This window comes from Drosophila yakuba, chromosome X (assembly GCF_016746365.2).
Source record: "Drosophila yakuba strain Tai18E2 chromosome X, Prin_Dyak_Tai18E2_2.1, whole genome shotgun sequence".
Taxonomy (NCBI): domain Eukaryota; kingdom Metazoa; phylum Arthropoda; class Insecta; order Diptera; family Drosophilidae; genus Drosophila; species Drosophila yakuba.
Window position 1 is genome coordinate 8,975,994 of NC_052526.2, and position 21,688 is coordinate 8,997,681.

At 42.1% G+C, this 21,688-nt stretch overlaps 4 protein-coding genes across 12 annotated transcripts; 2 read left to right on the top strand and 2 right to left on the bottom strand.

Annotated features, from left to right (window-relative positions):
• The first annotated feature begins 446 nt into the window (after positions 1–446).
• Positions 447–2,137, top strand: LOC6524731 (probable RNA-binding protein 18). Of its 4 annotated transcripts, none has more exons than XM_039377788.2 (5): positions 447–530; positions 593–717; positions 836–910; positions 1,284–1,376; positions 1,455–2,137. In XM_039377788.2, the coding sequence occupies exons 3-5, from the start codon at positions 842–844 to the stop codon at positions 1,737–1,739; spliced, it is 447 nt and encodes a 148-aa protein (XP_039233722.1). In that variant the 5' UTR covers positions 447–530; positions 593–717; positions 836–841; the 3' UTR covers positions 1,740–2,137. The 4 variants fall into 4 exon arrangements, with proteins under 4 accessions (XP_039233722.1, XP_015045853.2, XP_039233719.1 ...); XM_015190367.2 differs by having other exon boundaries at positions 448–530; positions 790–910; XM_039377785.2 differs by having other exon boundaries at positions 458–717; positions 766–910.
• Positions 1,835–2,797, bottom strand: LOC6524732 (probable 28S ribosomal protein S25, mitochondrial). Its single transcript, XM_002100540.4, has 3 exons — positions 2,559–2,797; positions 2,301–2,495; positions 1,835–2,055 (listed from the first exon to the last, which is right to left on the bottom strand). Exons 1-3 carry the CDS (start codon positions 2,693–2,695, stop codon positions 1,884–1,886), a joined length of 504 nt encoding a protein of 167 aa, XP_002100576.1. The 5' UTR covers positions 2,696–2,797; the 3' UTR covers positions 1,835–1,883.
• A 76-nt stretch (positions 2,798–2,873) lies between these two features.
• On the top strand, positions 2,874–4,232 carry LOC6524733 (nucleoside diphosphate kinase 6). The gene is made up of 2 exons (XM_002100541.3): positions 2,874–3,168; positions 3,245–4,232. The coding sequence occupies exons 1-2, from the start codon at positions 2,969–2,971 to the stop codon at positions 3,495–3,497; spliced, it is 453 nt and encodes a 150-aa protein (XP_002100577.1). The 5' UTR covers positions 2,874–2,968; the 3' UTR covers positions 3,498–4,232.
• On the bottom strand, positions 3,916–21,541 carry LOC6524734 (b(0,+)-type amino acid transporter 1). 6 transcript variants are annotated; one of them, XM_015190370.2, is made up of 10 exons: positions 10,300–10,541; positions 9,886–10,057; positions 9,147–9,193; positions 7,750–7,851; positions 7,252–7,358; positions 7,116–7,191; positions 6,456–6,954; positions 6,289–6,385; positions 5,682–6,000; positions 3,916–5,613 (listed from the first exon to the last, which is right to left on the bottom strand). In XM_015190370.2, the coding sequence occupies exons 1-10, from the start codon at positions 10,373–10,375 to the stop codon at positions 5,543–5,545; spliced, it is 1,566 nt and encodes a 521-aa protein (XP_015045856.1). In that variant the 5' UTR covers positions 10,376–10,541; the 3' UTR covers positions 3,916–5,542. The 6 variants fall into 6 exon arrangements, 4 of the variants coding, with proteins under 4 accessions (XP_015045856.1, XP_015045855.1, XP_002100578.1 ...); XR_005562226.2 differs by lacking the exon at positions 10,300–10,541 and adding an exon at positions 21,224–21,383 and having other exon boundaries at positions 5,682–5,938; positions 7,116–7,358; XR_005562225.2 differs by having other exon boundaries at positions 5,682–5,938; positions 7,116–7,358; positions 10,300–10,542.
• Between the last annotated feature and the right edge of the window lie 147 nt (positions 21,542–21,688).

Here is a 21,688-nt window from a genome sequence, read left to right on the forward strand (position 1 = left end):
AGGGCAAAGTCCGCTGTTTGTCATCTCGTTTTGGAGCGCTTGAATCCGTTTAGCCTTTTTCTGGACTGCAGAGTGCGGGCAGCTTTACAAACTGGAGACGGAGGTGTTAGAGTTAGTTTAAGTTTATTGCCTTTACAGGATAAGCTTTACTTTATTTTTATTTCAATAGATGATTTCCAAACGTGAACTTCAGTTATTTAGATAACTAAAAGGCAGCTTACTATATTTTAAATAGAACAAAATTCGTATATCCTATTTAAATGATTGGTAGACATGTTTTTTCGGTTTTTTTTTTTTTTTTACATTTTAAATAGTTGTACGCATATCGATTAGATTACTTGCGTTACAATTACATTTTGAATTTTAACTCACCTCACTGGGTTCTGTTGGCAGTTTCATCGTGGTGAATAGCTGCACTCGCCAGCTATCGATATCGATATGCATTGATGTTATCCCGCACTTTGCCCATCCCTAAGCTCAGTAGACTGCACAATTTTTCGTTTATTTTGGCACACAAAATGGCTAGCACTGTCCGTAAATCCGTGTAGAACCGCACTCCAGTCGCATTTCAGTGTCTAAAATGTCCTTGCAGGCCGGATCGAGTGGCTCGGGAGGTGCTGGCGGTGCCGGTGCCAGTGGTGGTAGCGGCAACGGCACTGGAAACTCCGAAGAGGCGCGTCGCATTTGGGTTGGGAATCTGGATTCGCGCATCACCGAGTAAGTTGTGGCTGCCAAACACGCAGCGCGATTCCATGGTGCTAATAGTTCCCTTTGCATTGCCCCCTATCGGTTCCAACTCCTCAAACTGATGCAAAAATGCGGTGCCATCGAGAAGTTCGACATGCTGTTCCACAAGGGCGGTCCCATGGTGGGACAATCCAGGGGCTACGCCTTCGTCACCTTCGCGCAGGTGGGTTCATTGCACTATTGGTGCAGACGATGAAGACGGTGCAGCTGCAGCGTTATCGTGGCCTTTTAAACTGGGGTTTTGCAGTGCGACTTGCTTTGTATCTATTCTCGCAGTTACACTCGCCTAAAAACCCACCAGATTATTTTTATACCTGTCACACGTACTTAAAAGGATACTATATTTGTAGCAAAGTATGTAAAAGTAGAAGAGAGCCTATCCGGACTCTAAGAGGTGTATTATACACCACTGACAATGTAGATTAATAGATTCAATTCTAGCTGGGATACACAATATGTGACTGTGATGCACCGTATTCAATGATATTTATTATTTAGCTATTACCACTTACCAATTGTCACGAAATTCGTTTTAGAACGAAGGAGCCACCAATGCCCTGCTGAAACTGGACGGAACCAGCGTGGGAAACCGCTCGATAGCCGTGCGTTTGGCCAAGAACATTAAATATGTAAGCAAAACCGAGGCCTTCGAGTCACCAAGCGTTAGTTAAGCCTCACTAACTTATGACCAATTCTGTACACAACAGGACGACCTGCAGAAGCCCAAGCCGCGCCTGGAGATACCAGCGTTGGGAACAGGCAAACGCGAGGAGAAGATCAGCAAAACGGAGGCCATTCGCGCCATTGAAGCCAAGCTGAAAGTGCTGGAGCGGCAGACTGACGACAATCTCGAGCTGAACACAGCCGGCAGGGGCGAGGCCAACGTGCCCTTCATCCAGCGCTACCAGTTCAACAAGGACCGGGACGGATCGCAGCGCTACGGCAAGTCCTCGGCTCCATATCATCGACAGCAGCGTCCCAAGCGGCGCTAGGCTCTCCCAACACTCGACTTAGCCACCGTCTCACCCAGTAGTCTGTAAAAATCATTAGTACTTAGGGCGCTACCTCAGCAGACGAGCCTTGCAGGTGTAATTTACAATTAATTTATTAAAAAAAGGAACAATCAGAACGGACGTCTATTTGGGTGCGAACTTGACCTTGCCGCGCATGTGATCGGGCAGCGGCACGGTTCCGGGACAGGGCACTTGGCCGGGGATCTCGCAGATGCAGTGCCTGCCGCATCCATAGCCAAAGTTGGCCGGGTTGTCCTTACTCTCCTTCAAGCGCTCCTCCGCGTCGAGTTGCTCCCTGGAAATGAGAATTGAATATGTATTAAGTGTAAATGTACAATGAACAGCTAAATTAGAATAAATGGCGTTTTCTATACTGAGCAAGCTTCTTTCCAACTCACAATTCATTCTTAAGGGGAAGGGTTCTATATAATGAAGTTCCTCCAATAAGAATGAGTTCCTAAAGACTATCTACCGATACTAAGGCTATCTAATGATAACCACGCAAAACCTAAGTTTACAAGAAAAGTAATGGGTTCTCACCGGGTCTTGCCCACCACCTTGACCAGGTGCTCGATGATGTCGTCTCGATTCCGGCTATCCACATCTATAAGCATATCGCGTCCATCGTCGAAATAGCAACGCACAAACGGCGAGGGGGTCATGTTCTTCAGGGTGAGCACCTGCACCTCGGGATTCTTGAACTGGATCTGCGGTATGTTCCAGAACACAAAGTCCCTGTGCGTTTGGGATTTATTAGCATATAGTTCAGTTATTAGTCAAATATATGCCATAACTTACCGAGCTCCCGCGTGATGATCTCCATATGTGTTGTAGTTCACGCTGAAGATGCGCACCTTGTCCTTGAGCACCAGCTTGCCGGCATTCAGATACTTCAGAGTGCGACGGATGGGCTCACGGCCCTTCATGAACGGCATTTTGCACTTTTAATTCAAATTCGTCTGGGTAAAACAAAAGAAATCCAATAAAAAGCGGCTCTGCTTGTGTAATGCGAACAGCTGATCGATTGGTTAGCTAGTGACACCCCACGGCGATAGTTCCCATCGATAGAAATGTGGTGTCGATGATAAATGTGGCACTCGATTGTTGTTCTGGACAAATATCGATAGACCCATTTGGCCCACCGGCTGGCTAATTTGTTTACCTGCTTCATTTAAACGTTAATGTTAGTTTCCCATAACCAATAGGATATGGAGATAACACTCGCTCTGATAAAGCCGCACGTGCTGCGGAATACCTATGCGATGCAGCAGATCCGAGCTCTGATCTCCCAGAACTTCACTGTACTCGACCAGAAGGAGGTTTGCATTACGAAAGAACTATCGGAGCGATTCTACGCGGAGCACAAAGGAAAATTCTTCTACCACCGGCTAACTAGTTTTATGAACAGGTCTGTACAGCCCCAAGGCAAATCCTTAAATTCGCAGGCATATAGATTTTATAACAAGTTGGTATATATCTTTCAGCGGACCCTGCTATGCCCTGATTCTGCAGTCGGAAGCCTGCATCCAAAAGTGGCGCAGTCTGCTGGGTCCCACCAAGGTGTTCCGTGCCGTGTATAGTGATCCCAACTGCATCCGAGCATTGTACGGGCTATCCGACACCCGTAACGCCTGCCACGGATCGGACAGCGAGGCATCCGCCCTTCGCGAGATCAGCATCCTGTTTCCGGAGTTCGACGCGGCTGTCGGCAGCCGCCAGGCGAAAAGGAAGACGTAGTCGAGGATTACTTGATCCTTACATTAGTTAAAATGTCCACTACCAAAGCGGTTGATGTTTATATACTGCTTAAATAGCTATTGGAATGGTCCTTATTTATGTTTCTTATTTGTATTGCTTTGCATTTTTAAGATTAGTATTAAGCGTTGACCAACGACAGCAAAACATCACACGAAAATGTTGATATGCGCTGCTTTTGAAGTACTTTTATAATAATTTTTGTGACTTGCGTACTAATACATTTATATATTTGCTTGTAGAAGCAGGGGAACAAATAAAAAAGCATTTTAAAACAATAATTCCATGTTGAATAGTAAAAAACAATACATAATTGTCAAAGCCAGCAAAACTCAGATTACCATAGATGAAAGTATAGAAACTTACATTTCCAAATCGGAAGCGCAAATTCAGAGAGACATGTGTTTCAAAAACTTTATTTCGTCAATTTCCGGTTTACATAATACAATTCTTTTGTTATTAGGTGGTAGGTACATGTATAGATAGAGATTTTCGATTTGCTCTGGTTTCCGTTTAGCTCATTGTAAATAGTTGGTAATAAAATTATAAAATTTATAAACTTAACAAATTATATAAATATATATTTATGTGTGGGTAAGTTCTGTAGTATGCCTATAAATAGGTAAAGATATAAATGTTTTGTATATCGGTTCAGACAATTGAGAAGTATAGTAAGAAATTGAAAAGCGGGATATATATCATTAAAAAAGATCTAAATTCTTGTATTTTCTTGTATTTCCGAGCGAGACGGCACCTGCATCTGCTGTCTTTTTCTAACTCGTGTGCGACGAGTCCTTCACGAATAACAGAAAACTAGTTTGAACAAAAAACAAAACAAAAAATTTGCATTATAATAATAATTAATGTATAACCGTCTCTCTAAATCTAGATCTAGTTTTGGTTGCAACGATTTGTCAAAGCAGACACAAGTCGCAAAAAAATTTATTTAACAAGTATCCATAGTAGTATTTACGTTTGCTTTTCTTTCATTCATTTTTAAATGGCTTTTTCTATTTTTTTGTTTGAATTTTCTCAGTGTTTGTTTTCTTTACCTTACTTTGGTATCAATTACAAATCTTTAATGCCTATTTGCAGTCCTACGAATTTCACACGCGATCCCCGACCGCCAGGTGGCGCTCTAGTCGCACAAAGTTAGAAACATTCAGTTGGGATGTTTGTATTTAGCATTTGTCCTCTGTTTTGTGTTACCATGCGGTTTTTGCCTTATTATCATAACTATGATCCTCGTCCATTACACACATATATATAAATATTGCTATTTCAGCCGATCTCTAGATCGGCCAACTCGTATATAATGTGGGTAAATAACGCCAGCGGAAAATCCAAATGAGTACAAACAAGGATAACCCGAAGCTCTGCGGCGAGTGTTGACTTTGGTGGGCACTGTACGGATTGGTGGTGTCATCGATTCCTGGCGGCACTGTACTCAAACCTCAAGATCCCAAGATCCCATCATTCCCAGATAATATGTAGGTATTATTTATGGGGCCTGCACTTCAAACCGCTTGGCAATGATATCTTCGACTATTTAGGTGTGTGTATTTGTGTGTCTGTGTTTGGTTTTTTTGTTAGTTGTTTCTGTCATTTGTCTTGATCTTTAATTAATAGAACACAAAAATATATGTATATATAGATTTGCTTTGTTTGTATAAACGTACGTACGTATCAACTATGCAACTTGGCCTATGCGCGCTACATAAAGATACAAATCTATGTATCCACACTAAATATCTGTATATTCACATATAATCTTTGAATATAACCAGCTCATAGCATAAAAAGACTATTTCAAATAGTTTTTTTTTTCTCTAGCACTACTTTGTCAACGACAACGTCAGTATATCAATATAGGGTTGCTGCTAACGCTCTCAACCCCTTTTGCATCCTGTCTATGCTGCACTCCTAATATATCCTCGTTTGTATAGTAATTAAGTGAATGTATTTGCTTCTCGCTTTCCGAGCTTGTTGGCCTCCCTTTGAAATCTTGAGCACTTTCCGGGGATCCTTCACTCGAACATGGCCATCGACGAGGTGGGCACCACCTCCAACAGCAGCTGGAAGAATAGCGTCACCTTGTCTGCAGGGAGAAGAATTCAACGTTAAGAATTGTTTGTTGTTTAGTTATGGGAACTTTCGGTTACTTACTCATAAACCTCGGCGTCATTCCGAGCTTGACGAATGGCACATAGAAGATCAGGCCCGCGAATATGAAGAGCAGGGCATAGAGATACTCAACGCGCGGGGTCTCGAAAATGGGTGCCGCCACGAGATACACGGAGATGACCAAGACCACAACGGGAATGATGATCGGCACCTTGTAGGGCCGAGGATAGTTGGGTTTGGTGTAGCGCATCACGATCAGGGCCAGCATCGCTCCGCCGTAGAATATCCAGGCGGTGAAGCTGAAGAAATCAATCAGCGAATCAATTGTGCCATGGAGCACCATTGCCGAGGCAATCAGCGACTGGAGACGGGGATAAGTACGCACAGAGAAAGATACAGAGAAAGAGGGGAGTTTAGAACGAGGATCGGATCGATACACGGGCATTCACAGGCGTTGTCAAATAATAATGAGGGGGGTACTATAAGATTTCAAATTGGTTTAGATAACATACATATACATAAACGGAGAAACTATGAGAACTATAGTAAAGTTGGATCTACAAATTTCATTTGGGTCTGCTAATATTGTGGTTTATGAAGCAGTCTAGGGTATGTTCAGTAAATGAAGAGGGTAGTTTCAGATACTTACGTGGAATATCAGCCCCGGAGCAGGTGTAAGACGACGCACATGGACATATGAGAGGATATCCAACAGGTGACCCTCTCGACTGGCCGCGAAGCACAGACTGAAAGGGGAGTAGAAAAAATAATAGATTACAAAATAAAAATAATAGCAATAGTAATAATAATCCTTACCGCCCAGCTGCAAAGAGCGTTCCATTGGCGCTGCCAAACGTGCTGATGGTGACGCTAAGTGGCATCAGCCAGGCGAGTGCGCCCAGGATGCGGTTGCCAAAGGTGACGGCCACCGCCTCCGACTCGATCATCTCCTGCGGCGACATGGCCGCCAGGTAGGAGATGTTGATCAGCGCATAGCAGAGCGTGACCAGCGGTATGCCGATGATGATCGAGCGCGGCAGATTCTTGCTGGGATTCTTGATCTCCTCGGTTACGTAGTTCAGGTTATTCCAGCCATCGTAGGCCCACAGGCCCGTGTAGAAGGCCGTGGCGATGGCGCCCACATTGGGCATCGGGCCATTAAATGCATTCGACAGGTGCTGCGTGTTGCCCTGCATCAGTTTCCAGGCTCCGCCGCAGATCACAACCACCACAGCCACCAGTTTGGCGGCGGTGAATACGTTCTGCACGGCCATTCCTAGGTTGACGCTGTAGCAGTTCACGAACAGGATCATCACTGTACAGAAGAGGGAAACTCATTAGTAGAATTCATTGGTATATTAGGAGATACATATATGGGTAATAGGGATCAATACCAGAGTGTATCTATCAAAATAATTCAGTTAAATCTCTATTATTAGCTGGTACTAATCCCCTTACAGTGGTAACCATTCTTACCAATTGCCACCAGGGCGACCATCTTGACCACGCCCCTGGGCGGATCGCATTCCGTCACAAAGGCCTCAACGGCGTACTGTGCAAATGATAAGCATATTATAGCCATTTGAGATGGCTTCAACACCAAAGTCGATACCCATGAGAACAGAAACGCCGGCGCCGGTCCATAGGCATCCATAAAGTAAGCCCATTCCGCCCCCGACGACGTGTTCATCGTGCCAAGTTCAGCGTATGCCAGAGCGCCTGAAAGTAGGCAATGAAATGCATTAGTTAGGTATAAAGGATGAACATCTTTAAATAATATTAAAATACAAATAAAAACTGAGCATTTACATTCTTTAGATAAATAGCTACTTTATATTCTGAGCAAATACAATTTATTTGAAGAATCTTTCTTCTTTGAATGATTTAAAAACTAGAATGCAGTTTGCCAAGCACAATTTCGCCGAGTGTATGGTGCACAAGATTGGAAGGTGTGACATTCCGCGAAAGTTTGGCTCCTCGCCAGCCGTGCAACAAGTTGTGACGAGAGTGCAGGGTCGAGTCTTGGGACTTGGCCACTTGGCGGCGTTAAGTGGGTCAGCTGCACGTGGTGCACATTTCGGGGGATGGTGGTTCTAGTGACTTGACTTACCCAGCAGAGAGAGCACACCACATGCAAGCCAGATTATAAAGCTAACTCCAACGGAACCAGTGCGAACCAGTAAACCGGAGGGTGACACAAAAATTCCAGACCCTGTGGATTGACAAAAGAGAAAGAGAAGATTTAGATATAGATATAAATATAGATATATGTAGCTAGGAATATAGATATATAGAAGCTAAACGTTTACACAGCTGCGGTTCGGAAAAACAGCTGATTAAGGGCCCACATTGTTGTTTTTCCCTACTTTCCCCATCGATACGATTTCCCGTATGCTAATGAGCGGCTGGCGCGGTCCTACTACATAGTATATACCATTTGAGTGGGTGTTGCGGACGTCATCAGTGGGCGGACAAAAGTTCGGCGAAAGCTCCGACCACGCGGCGAATGAGCAATACCGGCAAATAGTGGTTTTTCCTGCAGAGAATCTCAGACAACTCTGCCCGGAGCGGAGGGGAAAAATATGAAGTTGGGTGGCCATCCGACCCCTGAGGCGTGCAACAATTTCGGTAACGTGCCACAAGCTGGCGCCATTGCCTAAGGTCAAAGTGCAGCAGCGACAATAGACGCCATTCGTGTCATAAATATGTATTTCAATACAGCGCACTTTTTGAGCCACATACAGCAGCGTCCAAATTGGTAGTGAAAACTGGCCAGAAAGGATAATAGCCAACGCTACGTTTTTAAATAAAAAGTTAAACTTAACATTTGAATAAGTTTGGTTTGTTTTCCAATCTTGTTATAATAAGGGACCAACCTGGGTTTTTTTCCACTGCTATTATATCAAACACTACAAAACATCTAGTGTGATTACTTTGATTTACCACCGCTAAACGAGCTCCACTTTTATAGGGCTGCCCTTTTCGCTCCCTAAAAATATGCCTGGAAATTGGCCTTAATCCACGCCATTCCCCGCACTCCCCCCTCCAACCATCTGATGGCACTTTCATTCTCACGCCGATTGCGTACCTACATATATACATCTATACATCCATACAGACAGACAATATATATATATGGGTGGGCCTAAAGCTGTGTATATGTACTATGTGCCGTGCATATAGCTAAATTCGTGCGTACGTATTTTTGGCCATGCGCGCCTCCAATCTGAAGAAAAGCAGCAAGGAAAATAAACCGAATGACAAACTGTGCCTCAATATTTTCCACCGACTCCCAGAGCGAAAGCTGTATTAAAAAAGAAAAACAGGAACGAACGGGACAGCAAATTTGACACAATCCGTGAAAAACTGCGTGTTCGTGTGTTTTTGGGGGACACTTTGGACAATTTTCTCTTTTCCTGTCACTTCGACATGCCTGCCCCATGTTTTATGCATTTGTTTTGACAATAGCGTTGGGCAGAAGCAGCTCCGAATGGATGGTACACTCACCTATCATAGTTCCAACAATTAAAGCCACCCCACTGAAGAGGCCCAGCCTGAAAAGACAAAAACAAAAGGTAAATACAATAAATAAGTAGTATAGTAAATGCAATAAAACAATCAAATAAATTTGAAGAACAAATACAATCATGAGGCAAGATTTCATCATTCAAATCAGCATGTTCAAGTCAAAAGTCCATTAATATTGACAGATAGATGTTAAAAATACATCCATGTAGTCGATAATTTTGTGTACGTTAAGTAAATCACTTAATTGGCAGCAAGGTGTTAGAAATAAATCAACTGAATAGCGCGTTTTTAGCCAAGTAAATAGAAACTGTTTACGTCTACACTGAAAACATTTGATTTTTGCCACTAGGCTAAAAATGGCTCTTTGCCTTGTTCTCTTTCCATTGAGAAGTTTGATATTATCTCTAAAGCTAATTGCTATGAGTTTACTTGTATCAAAAACTAAGTTTATATGAACAAGTTTGGAAAATAAATAAATAATAATTATATATAAATCTTGATTATTAAAGTAATTCTAGTGTTATCTTGCCAGCTATTTATAATTTATTTTGACAAGCTATAAAACAAATTAATAGATATAGTGAAACATATCGACTTGAAAATGCAGTTGCTGAGTCTCAATAAAAATGAATAAATTATAAAAATCTCCTGACTTTCGGGATTAAACGAGGGATATTAATGCACTATCATTTTGAGTAGTGGGACTAACGATCGTTACCTTCTCTCGAGGTGAACAACGTGGTTCTGCGTTGAGCCATTCCTCTCCAGCGGCTTCCGCATCCGCCCGGTCCCTGATGAGTCGGTCTCTGGCGCCTCGGGCCCTTCTGTCCCAAGAGTCCCATTGGCGCACATGGTCCCGTTGCTCGTTGCTTTTGTTGGCACATTATGTCCTGCAGGATCACCATCATCATCATCATCACCATCACCGCAAAGGATCGCAAAAAAAAGACAGAGAGCAGAACACATGAATTAGCATAAGTCGTGAGCAGGAGCACCAGAAAAAAAAAGAATCACTTATATCACACAGCAAGTATATGGCACGTTTTTCTTTTCCGTGTAGACAGAGTTTATGAATGGACTTGTGACACACATACACATACGGATACACCCGCACACACACACAGACACACACCTCTGTTATTATCTGTTGAATTATTTTTGCATGCGTTCTTTTGCAAGCAAAATAGTTGTGATATTTTATCGCGCATGGCATGGACGGATAACAAGTTGCTAAAATTATTTCGCCGCGAATTTCAGCACTCGGCGAATACAAATATATGAAAAGTATATATATATATATATATATATATAGCTATGTATATATATATAAATGTTTTAAAAGAAGTGCGGACCAAAAAAAGTGTAGCGCAGTGGGCGGCGAATCGCAGGCAACTGTTCGCATCCCAAATGGCGGCGGCGTCAAATAGTCCGCCCGGTGAAAGCTTTCCGCCGAGCGGTACGCGAGCGGTACTCGGCCGTCACTCGGGCGCCACACGAGCGGCACACGAGCGGCACACGAGCGGCACACGAGCGGCAGACGAACAGCAGCCGAGCGTCGGAAAAACGGCAGGCGATGAAAAACGAGAAAAGCGACCGGCGTTGGGAGAATAACCACTTTCTCCAAACGAGATTGCGTTCGAGATGAGTTCGACTGGCTTGGGAGCTTGGGATGGCCTCCACTTATATCACACTCATCGAGGATAATAATAATGTTCGGCATGCAGGAGTGAATGCTATTGATAATGGGATAAAATATCACATTAAGGGATAATATTCATGGTTGAAGTTTTTGGAAATCCTAAGTTGGGATAACAAGAATAGAGCTGGCAGGCAAACCTCCGCATCACATACATTGGTTTAGAACCGCAGTAATATCAATTAAATATATGTAGATATAAATAATACAAAATATACTAAAAATATACTTAGAAGAGCTCTCAAATCTTCATAATTCATAATTTTTTATATAAAGTCCTGTCACAGTGATAAGAAAGTATTATAAGATGCTTTATTTATTGTAGTGAATACTTCTAAGCCAGTCTTAACCAGCATTAATGGTTACTTTCTATCCCCACAGATAAGAGTAAAATTCAATACAAATGGAATTTTATAAAGGGGTATTAAAATTTCTTTGGCGTTGTTTGGGACAGCGTTTCAGCATTTTTGCTTCTGTTTTTTCCCGCGGCTGACTACGTGACACACTGCGTATGTATGTAGAAAAGTCCTCCTCCTTCCGACTGATTTATGCAATTCGCCTCGTCCGTCGGTTGTATGGTTCTATATTTTGATTATAGAATTGTCAAGGTGAAGGCATCTTCTCTCCTCAGATACTAACTCTCGGTCCGCCCCGCTATTTATAGCTTTGCATAAAAATTTCAAATTGAATTAGTCGGCTAATGCCGCGGCGACGTCAGAAGGTTCTCGCCGCCGATCAGAATCTGCAGTTTAGTAGCATCATCTCTCTATGGTCGCCTCCATTCATCGGCTACTCTCAATTAATTGTTGCTTGCGCATTTCATTTGCCTCAATTGGCCGCTTATTAATGGTCATGTGCTGTGACTCCGTTCGCCACACTTTCATATGTATATGCTCGTATAAATATATTTATATTTATATATATATTGCATATAACTCACTCCCGTTAGAAGTCGGGCTACAACGTCACTGGTTCTTTAACTCTCGCCCACGAGGCGTCGAAATTTCATCAGCCCAACCACCGCGTGTACATAACACTCTATGTACATTCATAATTTTAAAGTTCTCCCACTATTTTTTACGGCCACTGATTCTGCCACTAGATGCCACTGGATGTGCCCCCAAAAATCGTATATGTACCAAGATAGTGGGCTGAACAAATAGATATCTATCTGCACGAGCATAAATATAATACGTATCCAAAGATTTGGATACACACGCCATAGCGCCTACGTATGCACTCGCACAACTGGGCCAAAAAATTAGCATCGATTTAATTTCAATTATAAGTTCGTTCTGTATAAAACAGATTGAATTTCTAGCAAGAATCTCTCGAGAATCTCCAGTGAAATAAACAATTATTGTGACGCAACAGTGCGTATACGTAATGTACATCAAGTATACGTAACGTTGCCACTATCAAACAATTTACGTAATCAGTTTAATCAGCTGATGATCATTAACTTCCCACCATTTCCCAATATCAATTTTAAATTATGAAAAGGTGAGAATGGTAAGGATTTGAAATCAGCGCTATTCATTCGACTTCAAGTGTAGGTATAAAAATAAATAATACACGTCTATACACAGAGTCTTTGTATGTGTAGCCACATAAACATAAATAAACGATTCCTACGTTAAGCTCTGTGTCGTTTTTCAGCTTCTGCAGCTTCTTCTTGCTCCGCATTTTTTTTTCTCAATGTATTTTCTGTCATAAAAGTCACGCGGCTTGTGGCCATTTTCGGTTTTTTTTTTCTGTTTTTGTTCAACGCCTGGCAAGGGGGGCGTGGCAGGCGGAGAATGGGTTAATCACAAAGTGAATATTGCACCTTTGCAAAGGGAGGGAAAAGTAAACACATACCCAATAGCTTAGTAAACCGATCACTTAAGTTTTAAAGTGTAATGCAAAAACCTACAGACAGCCAAATGTAATTTAATTTAGATAATGATGTTCTCGTTGAGTTTTCATCACGATGCGAATACAGCCACTTGGCAACCAGTTCGCGATAATAGAATCTAATGGTCAATTAAAACGAAACACGAGCCAGACTCAAAATACCCCTTTCCGAGGTCCCCAGTCAGTGAGCAGTTAAGTGAGCTCCTTGCGCCGTTTTATTGAATATGATTTCGATTCCGATTCAGAAACTCGAGGCACCAGACATGAAGCGCCACATCGATTTACTGCCTGCAATTGGATTCCTACGGTCATCATTCCGAATGTGAAAATAATCTTTAGAAAATGCTCATAACGAATTGAAATGCATTACTAAAGTTGTGAAGAAACAACAATAACAAGTTAGTCCTACACTCAATACAACATTAAAGTGCGCCTATGGAGTGACCACTGTACTTCCATTAGGGCGAACAGAACCTACGACCAGCGATGCACGTAGACTGCGGATATTTGCGATATTTCTTGGTATTTTTAGGGGCCGTCCAGGTCGAACATTGTTTGGGCTTGTCGGCTGATTTTCGCTCGCTAATTATTTAGGCACTCTAACGCAAAAAACAAACTGCAAAGATATTAGTGTAGATAACACCAGCGGCTGACGAGCTGACGAGAGGGAAATGTCTAGCTCATACAAAATAATATGGTATTATTATCGCCCAGCAATTATACCCAACTGATTACTAATAAATCAATTTAATTTTCGTAACGCCAGTGCGAATAATAAATCATTTCATGACATAGAATGAAATTATTTTATGGAGCTCATGACTGCCTTTTAATTCACCAATTTAAATGGTTTTATCAGAGCTGAAAGGATTTTTAAACAAGAAAACAACGTGCTATCCTAAAGATACTGCTAGAATATGAATTCTCCTTGAAAATTCCCGCCTTAAAAAATCCGATCAATGACAATGTGAATTCTTTTAGCTTTGGAATTTATTCTATCTATAGACTAGTTAATGTAAATATTTTGATATATTCCCTGACTATTGTTTAAGAAATGAGGTGTGTTTACCTTAAACAATAACGTAATGATTAGGGGTCATAGCTATATGATATTTTTGGCAGTGTATGTTAGCGAAACCAACTCCAGGGGAAAGGAAGCCGCTGTGCCAACGTCAGCGGTACTAAAATGAGTAATAATCACGCGCTGGTCAGCCAAATTTCTGGGTCGAAGAAAAGCTGCTCTACGTGCAAATGAATATTTGAAATATGCAAAGCTCGGCGGGGGAAGTTCATGCATCTAAATTGGCCGGCGGCCAAATAAAAACGATTTTCCTCTGCCGCCGACATCGTTGGTAAATATTTTCAGTTAATTTCGTTGCGGGTGTCGCGTCAGAAATTCTTGAAATCTAAATGATCGTGCACGGGAACAAGGACATCACTCCTATTGCTAATCCTGAACTAAAGTTCCACACAAACTATCATAGGGACTTCAGCCAGTAGGCTAAGAAAATCTAAGCAAATTGTAATCCATTGGAAAAATTATATTTTTGGTAAACATGTATTAGCGCTATAAAAATTATAATTTGTCAAAAGTTTAATAGCACCCAAGTTATTTGGCCAACTCATTTACGATCTTTTTATTGGCGGCATTGTCTTCTCCGAGCTGACATCTCAATGAAGATGAAATTCATTCGAATGCCGCACTTGTGGAAATTCAATTTAAATTACTTGTTTACTTATTTGCGTTAGCGCTGTTAATTAAACGAGGAATGAAAAGTTTCATCTGCTTGTGTCGCAAATTCGTTTGTGCTAATTAGAGCAGAATATATACGGATTGATTGATCGAATGTCCGCGTCTCACCTTTGACACTAGTTATTGTCCAACCAGCTCCCCGTTTCCATTCCAATCCCCTCCATACTCAACGAGTCAATCAAAGAACTTGGTTACAAGTGTTTGCTTAACCCTCGACTGACACGCGAGCCGCAAATGCTCCCGAAATAAACCACTCTCCATTCGCTTAATTGATTTATTCTGTATCGTTAGACGTGTCCCGTGTTCCGAGTCCCGAGTTCCAAGTCCCGACAAAAGTGTCAATGGCCCTCTCCCAGTCCCAGTCCCAGTCCCAGTCCCAAGTCCATGTCCAAAATTCACAATTCTCTTGGCCACTTCGCAGAAGCAGCGCATCGGTTTACACGTCGCCGCAATTCGCGGACTTGACCAGTGGTAATAAGAGATTATTACGTTATCATTTCACTTTCGTTTTGTGCAATTTTTCATTCATTTGGTGGTTTTATCGCAGGCCATGAAAGTGTTGCTGATAAATCAGGTGTGAACCAGTTGAAATCTAATTGAAACTTAATCTGCGACTAATTTGTATTGCCGCTAAAACCACTTGCAAACCGGTTATAAGCCGATTTCGAGTGGTTAGTGTGGTTAAATAATAACACCAAATAATTCGCTATAGATTTGATACTTATATAGGCTTTATAGTTTATTTAATACATATCAAATCTAGTTTTTAAAGAACATCATCATACTTTCCCTTGTTCGGGATATCCGTCTGCGCATGAACATCCGAATCCACTTATGAAATGCTATTATTTCAATATGTGCTGCGCTCCATTTGCGTCAGCCATGCCCACCTCTGCCATCTCCTGTTCAGCACCCATACTCTCCTGCTCCATATTGTTTCATTGGATGCTGTCGAAATGCTGTTTGCCCTGGTCTTAATTGAAATGTATCGTTTGTCGTTTAACGTTGGTCACCCCTTCCCCCGTTCCACCATCGCCCTCTTTAGATTTTTGTTAATTGAGGTTCTAAAAGGCAGGAGCCGGTGCAAGGGGTGTGGCGGTGGGGTTGACCGGGCGGAAGAACGACAAAGTCAATGTCAAGGCGAGCCGTGCACTTAGAAGCAAGTGGGTAGCAGTGGGTGGCAGAAGAGCGTGTCGCCCATTCGCAATACCCTCAAAGTGTTGCAGAGTGTGCAAAGTGGTGCAAAAAACAAAGGAGAAAATTCTTTTAACAAGCCGACATTCGTTGCTCCTTTTTGTATCATAAAATTGAAAGATTCAAGTGTTGCATACTTTCTGGCGTCTTGTTAAGAAGTGAAATAACAAAAAAAGCTGCATATATCCTATTGGCATAAAATTTGGCATGTAGTTGGGTATAAGAAAAGAAAGATCTTTAATCTTTAGGATCAGATATGTTATGCTTTGACACTTTAGCAGCGCTGTACATTTTCTCTTAGTACACAACCGTTTTAAAGCCAACTTGTCGCTTTTATTACTGTTGGCACACTCTGCCATTATTAGCCACAATAATTTTGACACACACATAGGGAAAAATCATTGACGTGTTAATTTGTGACGCCAACAACACCTTGACATTGTCACCAACCAAGGTCAGCTAAAAATGCCAAACTTATATAAGGTATAAAAACAGGATGTCAGATGGGTTAAGTGACAAGTATTGGAAAACCTCATGAAGAAATAAAGATTTTAGAGTTTACATAGAAGCTTTTGGCCTTCATAGTATGGACACGAACCCAAAAAGTCTTTTGCTGAATACGACGATCTCAAAGTGCAAGAGTCTGGCTGTGATCTTCATCAACTTAAGATACCCCCTTCACACATTTTTCAAACCGTTGTATCGAAAACTCTATCAGTTGTATATTTGCATTCCCTCAAAGTCGACAGATGATCTTTGGCAAATCGGCTTACTTGACTTCGCCCATTTTGCATCTAGTTTCTGGGGACATCCAGTTTGTACTGCTGTCGTTGCCTTTTCTGTTGGCATATTAATTTAACCCAATTGATTTTCAATTGACTCGTGACGCGCCGAGCGTTATGGTGACTGCTCTGCCAACGACGACGATGATGACGCTAATGATCGCTCATAATAATCAGAAAGCTATAAATTCATTTGGACGAGAGACACGAGAGGCGGCGTAAAGGGCGATTCGATTCTATTTCGTTTGGTTTGTGGCAGCTGAGAATGTAAGACCAAATTGTTGGTTTTGAATGCGATTGCAAAATAGAAAAACACTTATAAAAGAAACGATTTCCTAACCCTTGACGTACAAATTCTCTATTTACAGTAGATAGATCTCTATAGAACAGTAGATAAAGCCAGTGGGAAAATCGTTGCGAAATCACCAGGGAAAAAGCGGGCAAAAGTCTGTAGGTGAACGATATAGGCAAGAAAATTGATTGGGAAACGCTTCTAAAAATACCATCAAACAGGTGCAATAGAAAACACGGTCCTGCTTCCGTTTCTTTTGATTTTCGTACCGGTTATCTCTTATGCATGGTGGAAACACATCGGTGGAAACATCGGCACATGTCCATGAGAATTGAAAATCAGAAATAGCTGCGGCAGCTGAGCAAAAGCCGAATACATTTCCCCCCCCTTCTCATGCAAGCTTAATGCTTCTGGTGAAATACAGAAATTGGCTTCTCAAGCTGTTGCCAGGGGCGTTGGGTTAAAAAAAAGGGGGAGGGGCAGGCAAAACACAGCACCAGACAGATGGAAAAGGGGCAGCGAAAGTTGGAGCACATTGAGGCATTGAACTCATTTTTTCCCAACTCGGGGCGCCATTCAATTATTTGTAAGCTTAGGCAAGGACACGCACACAGTTGTAAGTACGAGGAGCAGCACCACACCAACACACTTTTGTGTACACATACACATCACGAAACCTTTTTGTTTGTGAGCGGGCTATGAATTTTAGAGGCTCGTCCTTTTTCTCCGCCCTTTGTACTTGTACCCGCCTCCTCCATGGTATTCCCTTAAAACGAGCGGGTCCTTTAGCTACTGTCTCTCTTTTTCAGTCAATATCAACTGTTAGAAGTATTGAAGAATATAGATTTTTAGTGAGTACCTTAAGCAGTTTTGCCTACAGAAGAATTGTTGTTTAGATAGTAGTAGGTAGGATACAATATTAATTCAAAGTGACTATGCTTGAAGTTGAATGATTCAAACACTCTGTGCTAACTTCTGCCGGGTTTCTCATCGAGTACATGAAATTTTTATAGGCGCCCTTTGTCGTCGGCCGCCGCTGCCATCGAAAGCGGTCCACGTGTCGCTTCTGCGTGGGTGTGGGTGTGCGTGTGTGCATGCCCATCTATATGTTGGTATTTGTATTTGTATCAGTGGGGCACGCCCCTCTCGCCTTTGCTGGGCGGTAGGCCACCTGTTTTTATGGGAGCCCCCGCACTTACGCAATGGAAGCCGGCTCGCAGTGACGTTGCCAGCTGCTCATGTACACATATGTACAACCATGGATATAGATATATAAATTTACGTATATATATATATATGTATATATAAGTGTATATGTAAGGAACACTTTTATGGGTATTTGTGTGGCTCGAGTCTGGGCCAAAAATAGCCAAAGTCGGGAAAATGGGAAACCAGTATTCTGCGGAAAAGCTCGACTCTCCCAGCGCCGGCGCTCTGGATGATGTCCTTGCCAGGACATCTCGCTGCCGTTGCTGATAACAATTCGCAGGCTGCGTTATCGCCGCAAAAACTTTCACTGCCACACCGCGTTCTGCGATTCCTGAGCGCCGCTTCAGCGACGTAAAAGTTTCTCGGCAGCTGGGGAATTCCGCCCCGAAAACACGTAGCGCACTTTTCCGGGGGGCCGTTTAAGGGTCTGGCCCAAAGGACCTGCCAACTGGCACTAGCCAGCACCACCCACTCGAATGACAGAGCCAAGGACAATGCGTGAACACAATGGCGAAATGCTTAACCCTGGCCCCCAAAAATCTGTAATGGCCATGGGCGGTGATGGCCCAACCACCTCTCCCTGCTCATCTGCAAATGAAATCAGGCAACTGCGACGTTGCTTAAACACGAACTACATTAGGTCAGTGGGGAAAAGAAGTTGCCAATTGGATTTGGTCAAAAGGAAAGCAAAGGTTAATGAAAGAAGAATTTTATTTAAAAATACATTTAAACAAACGTAGTTTTATGAAATAGAACTACTTGCACGCCTAGATATCAGATACTACATAATAGTACGTACTACTCAATATCAGATTTAGGAATTTCATAAAATTGGACTTTATAAACGTAATTGCGTTATAAGTTTTCTTTTTAGCAATAATTGCTCTTGTCACCGACATGACACGTACATTTACATTTACGTCGTACAAAATCATTCATTAGATAGTTTCCTATTAATGGCCATAAAGAGGGCTGAAATTCCCCGCTTCGTTGGAGAAGCTGGGCAGAGTGGGCGGGGCCGAGGAGGTGGGATCGGTACTGCCCCCACACTCAGCAGATTGCACAAGCAAAGCGAAAAGGGAAATGCGAAAAGTGAACTCAAGCTCCCGCACCGCAGAGCAAACGGAGGGGAAACCACCACTGGGAGGCACTTCACCCACTCTCCTCCAAGTGTGATTAATGGACCACAGTTCTAAATTATTAGCTAAATGCATCCGATCATCAGTCGCAAACTATTTTCGCTTGCGGACAATAAGCGAGCGAGTGCCGCAACTGCTGAGCAGGCGGAATAATAGATGCGAATTTAAATGTGCTCTCAAGATTCTATATCTGCGGCATTCCTTACGAACGATTGCACATGCAAGTAATTTTGAGCTTCTGAATATTAGATTCTTCTCTAACTCTTTAAGGAAATTGAAATGTATTTTAAAGCTAAATGTGTAAAAATAATTCTTGATTATGGTAACTAAAAGGGTTCTATTCATCATAAAAATCCTTAGCTCACCTCAAAGGAGCTATAAATTCATGTTACACTCGTATAACTTGTGTATAGCCACACTTTCCACACACTTTTTTTCAGTGCACAGCACAGTATTGCGTGGCCAAATTATGTCAAGTGCAAAATGCAGTCACGCCAACCAACAAACAGCCCACATGCCACCACAAGCCACCCATCCATCCAGTAAAGACCACCCACGCACTGAAGAATACCACCCTTTTTGGCGTTGCCTTGACTTTGTCCTTGACTCGCTTGGCTGGAACTTTTGGGTTTTGTGGGCTTCCGTCTGCCAAAGAATCTCGGTTAAGCCGAGCTCTCTTTACATTGAAAAAGCCGGCTTTGTAACTATAATTAGACCGCTTCCAGTAATACGAAAGCCATGGCAGCGCCTAAAAGCAGGCAACACCTGGCTCTTTGCAAGGCCATCAAGTGCCAATTGGGAATCTATCTGCGTATCTGTATCTGCAAACATGAATGTGCCTACCATTGCCGAAGGGGTTGGGGTACAGTCGACACCCACTGATAAGCAACCCTCGGCAGCTTTTAACGATTGCGTAACTGACAATGGAAAACGAGGAGGAATGGTGACCACGCTAAGCCATCGTAAAAATTGCTTATAGGCACAATAACGTAAACAACCTCAAATGAAAGTGAAATGGGACGCAAGTCGTATAGACAGTAATTGCCAATATCTATCTAGGTTCCCTAATATGAAGCTACATTTGCACTTCCCAAAAGAATTTGGGAATATATATAGAATTCAACTAAACAAATATACGTAAATTATATTCCTCTTGCATCTGGATTTTTTATCCCAACAGAACCATTTTTATTCAAAAAATAACCAGTATCTATGTATTTGATGTCTGCAGAGGCAATCTTTCTAATCGAATACTGTCTATTAATTAATTTCAGCCAAAAAATCAATGAATATACTCCCAATCGTATGTAAAGTTCCCACATAAATCATTTAGCAAGTTTCGGTTTGTTTTAGGTGCACGAATCTTTAATTTCTTGGGAATTTTGGCGAATGTTTCTCTGTAGCCTGAATCAAATTTCACTATATCTACATACCATATAAGTAATAACCAAATGTCAATCAATAAAGTCGCATTTTTAAGTTTTCTTTCAATTTATCAAAACAACTGTCTGTCTTGGGGATAAAAGTCTTAATGGAGTGTCCACTGGCCTTTGATAAGTTCTTCAAAGGGGAATTATTGTATATTTCAGTGATTTTCACAAGGGAAATGGAGGCTTGGCGGATGTTCTACAATTTCGATGTTTATGCTGCAACTTTTTTGAACTTGGCTTTTGGTTTGGGCTGATTAGAACAGCTGTTCTGCTGCAATCGTGCACAAACAAGCGCATTCACGCCCTCACACACAGACATACACACACACACACACACACACAGATGAGGATAACCGTTAGCCGGTCAGTAATTTAACGTTCTTCTTTTATTTTTGCACATGCGCATGCGCGTCACACAAAAATTCACACGAAAAAAAAGTTGGTAGAAAAGCGGAGCAGAAACGCGAAAAAGGCACGCACACCTGCCATCACATGCTGCAACTCGAGCAATTGTTTGCCCGCTCACTTAGCACCGCAGAAAGGCACGAGATGGCTTGGAAATGGACATAATGCGAGTAATCACCACTAATTTGCGAAAAAAATAATTAAACAAAAAATGAAAAAAAAAAACCTAACGGAACTAGCGAACGATAACGATAACTCACCATTGGCGTGAATATGATTTGTGTTGTTTGGTTGGACATGCTGATACATGACTTGCTACAGTGCGCCAATGTCGTCACTTTCATGTCACTTTAAACACTGCGAGAGAATGAAAGCGTCGCCCTGCGGCTCTGCGTATTTATAAGGCGCCGGGCAGAATCGTCATCGCCATCGCTATCGGTATCGGAATCTCTGGGCTTCGCGCCTCTCTCCTCTCTTCACTCACCACTCTCATCGTCTTCCTTCTGTGCCGGCATTTTCCCAGTATTTCTCTCCACTCACACACGTTGCTCCTTTTTGGAGCAGGGAGCTGAGCTTTTGCCGACCACACTGAAAAAACAAATTTGGTTCGCTTTAGACACTTACTTAAGCTTACAGTAAATCAAACCCAATTAGTTGCTTATTAAATTAAATAGAATTATGAAATATTCATAATTCTAATAGTTTTATACATTTCATTGTATTTG

Excerpts from the sequence above, each read along its gene's own strand:
- LOC6524731 (XM_039377785.2), top strand. The coding sequence starts at position 581 with ATGTCCTTGCAGGCCGGATCGAGTGGCTCGGGAGGTGCTGGCGGTGCC. Across the intron at positions 911-1,283 it reads CCTTCGTCACCTTCGCGCAG|AACGAAGGAGCCACCAATGC; the intron begins GTGGGTTCATTG and ends AATTCGTTTTAG. Across the intron at positions 1,377-1,454 it reads TGGCCAAGAACATTAAATAT|GACGACCTGCAGAAGCCCAA; the intron begins GTAAGCAAAACC and ends TGTACACAACAG.
- LOC6524732 (XM_002100540.4), bottom strand. The coding sequence starts at position 2,695 with ATGCCGTTCATGAAGGGCCGTGAGCCCATCCGTCGCACTCTGAAGTAT. Across the intron at positions 2,496-2,558 it reads GATCATCACGCGGGAGCTCG|GGACTTTGTGTTCTGGAACA; the intron begins GTAAGTTATGGC and ends CCAAACGCACAG. Across the intron at positions 2,056-2,300 it reads AAGGTGGTGGGCAAGACCCG|GGAGCAACTCGACGCGGAGG; the intron begins GTGAGAACCCAT and ends TCTCATTTCCAG.
- LOC6524733 (XM_002100541.3), top strand. The coding sequence starts at position 2,969 with ATGGAGATAACACTCGCTCTGATAAAGCCGCACGTGCTGCGGAATACC. Across the intron at positions 3,169-3,244 it reads CTAACTAGTTTTATGAACAG|CGGACCCTGCTATGCCCTGA; the intron begins GTCTGTACAGCC and ends TATATCTTTCAG.
- LOC6524734 (XM_015190371.2), bottom strand. The coding sequence starts at position 10,375 with ATGCGCGATAAAATATCACAACTATTTTGCTTGCAAAAGAACGCATGC. Across the intron at positions 9,194-9,885 it reads GTTGTTCACCTCGAGAGAAG|GCTGGGCCTCTTCAGTGGGG; the intron begins GTAACGATCGTT and ends TTGTCTTTTCAG. Across the intron at positions 6,386-6,455 it reads ACGCTCTTTGCAGCTGGGCG|TCTGTGCTTCGCGGCCAGTC; the intron begins GTAAGGATTATT and ends CTCCCCTTTCAG.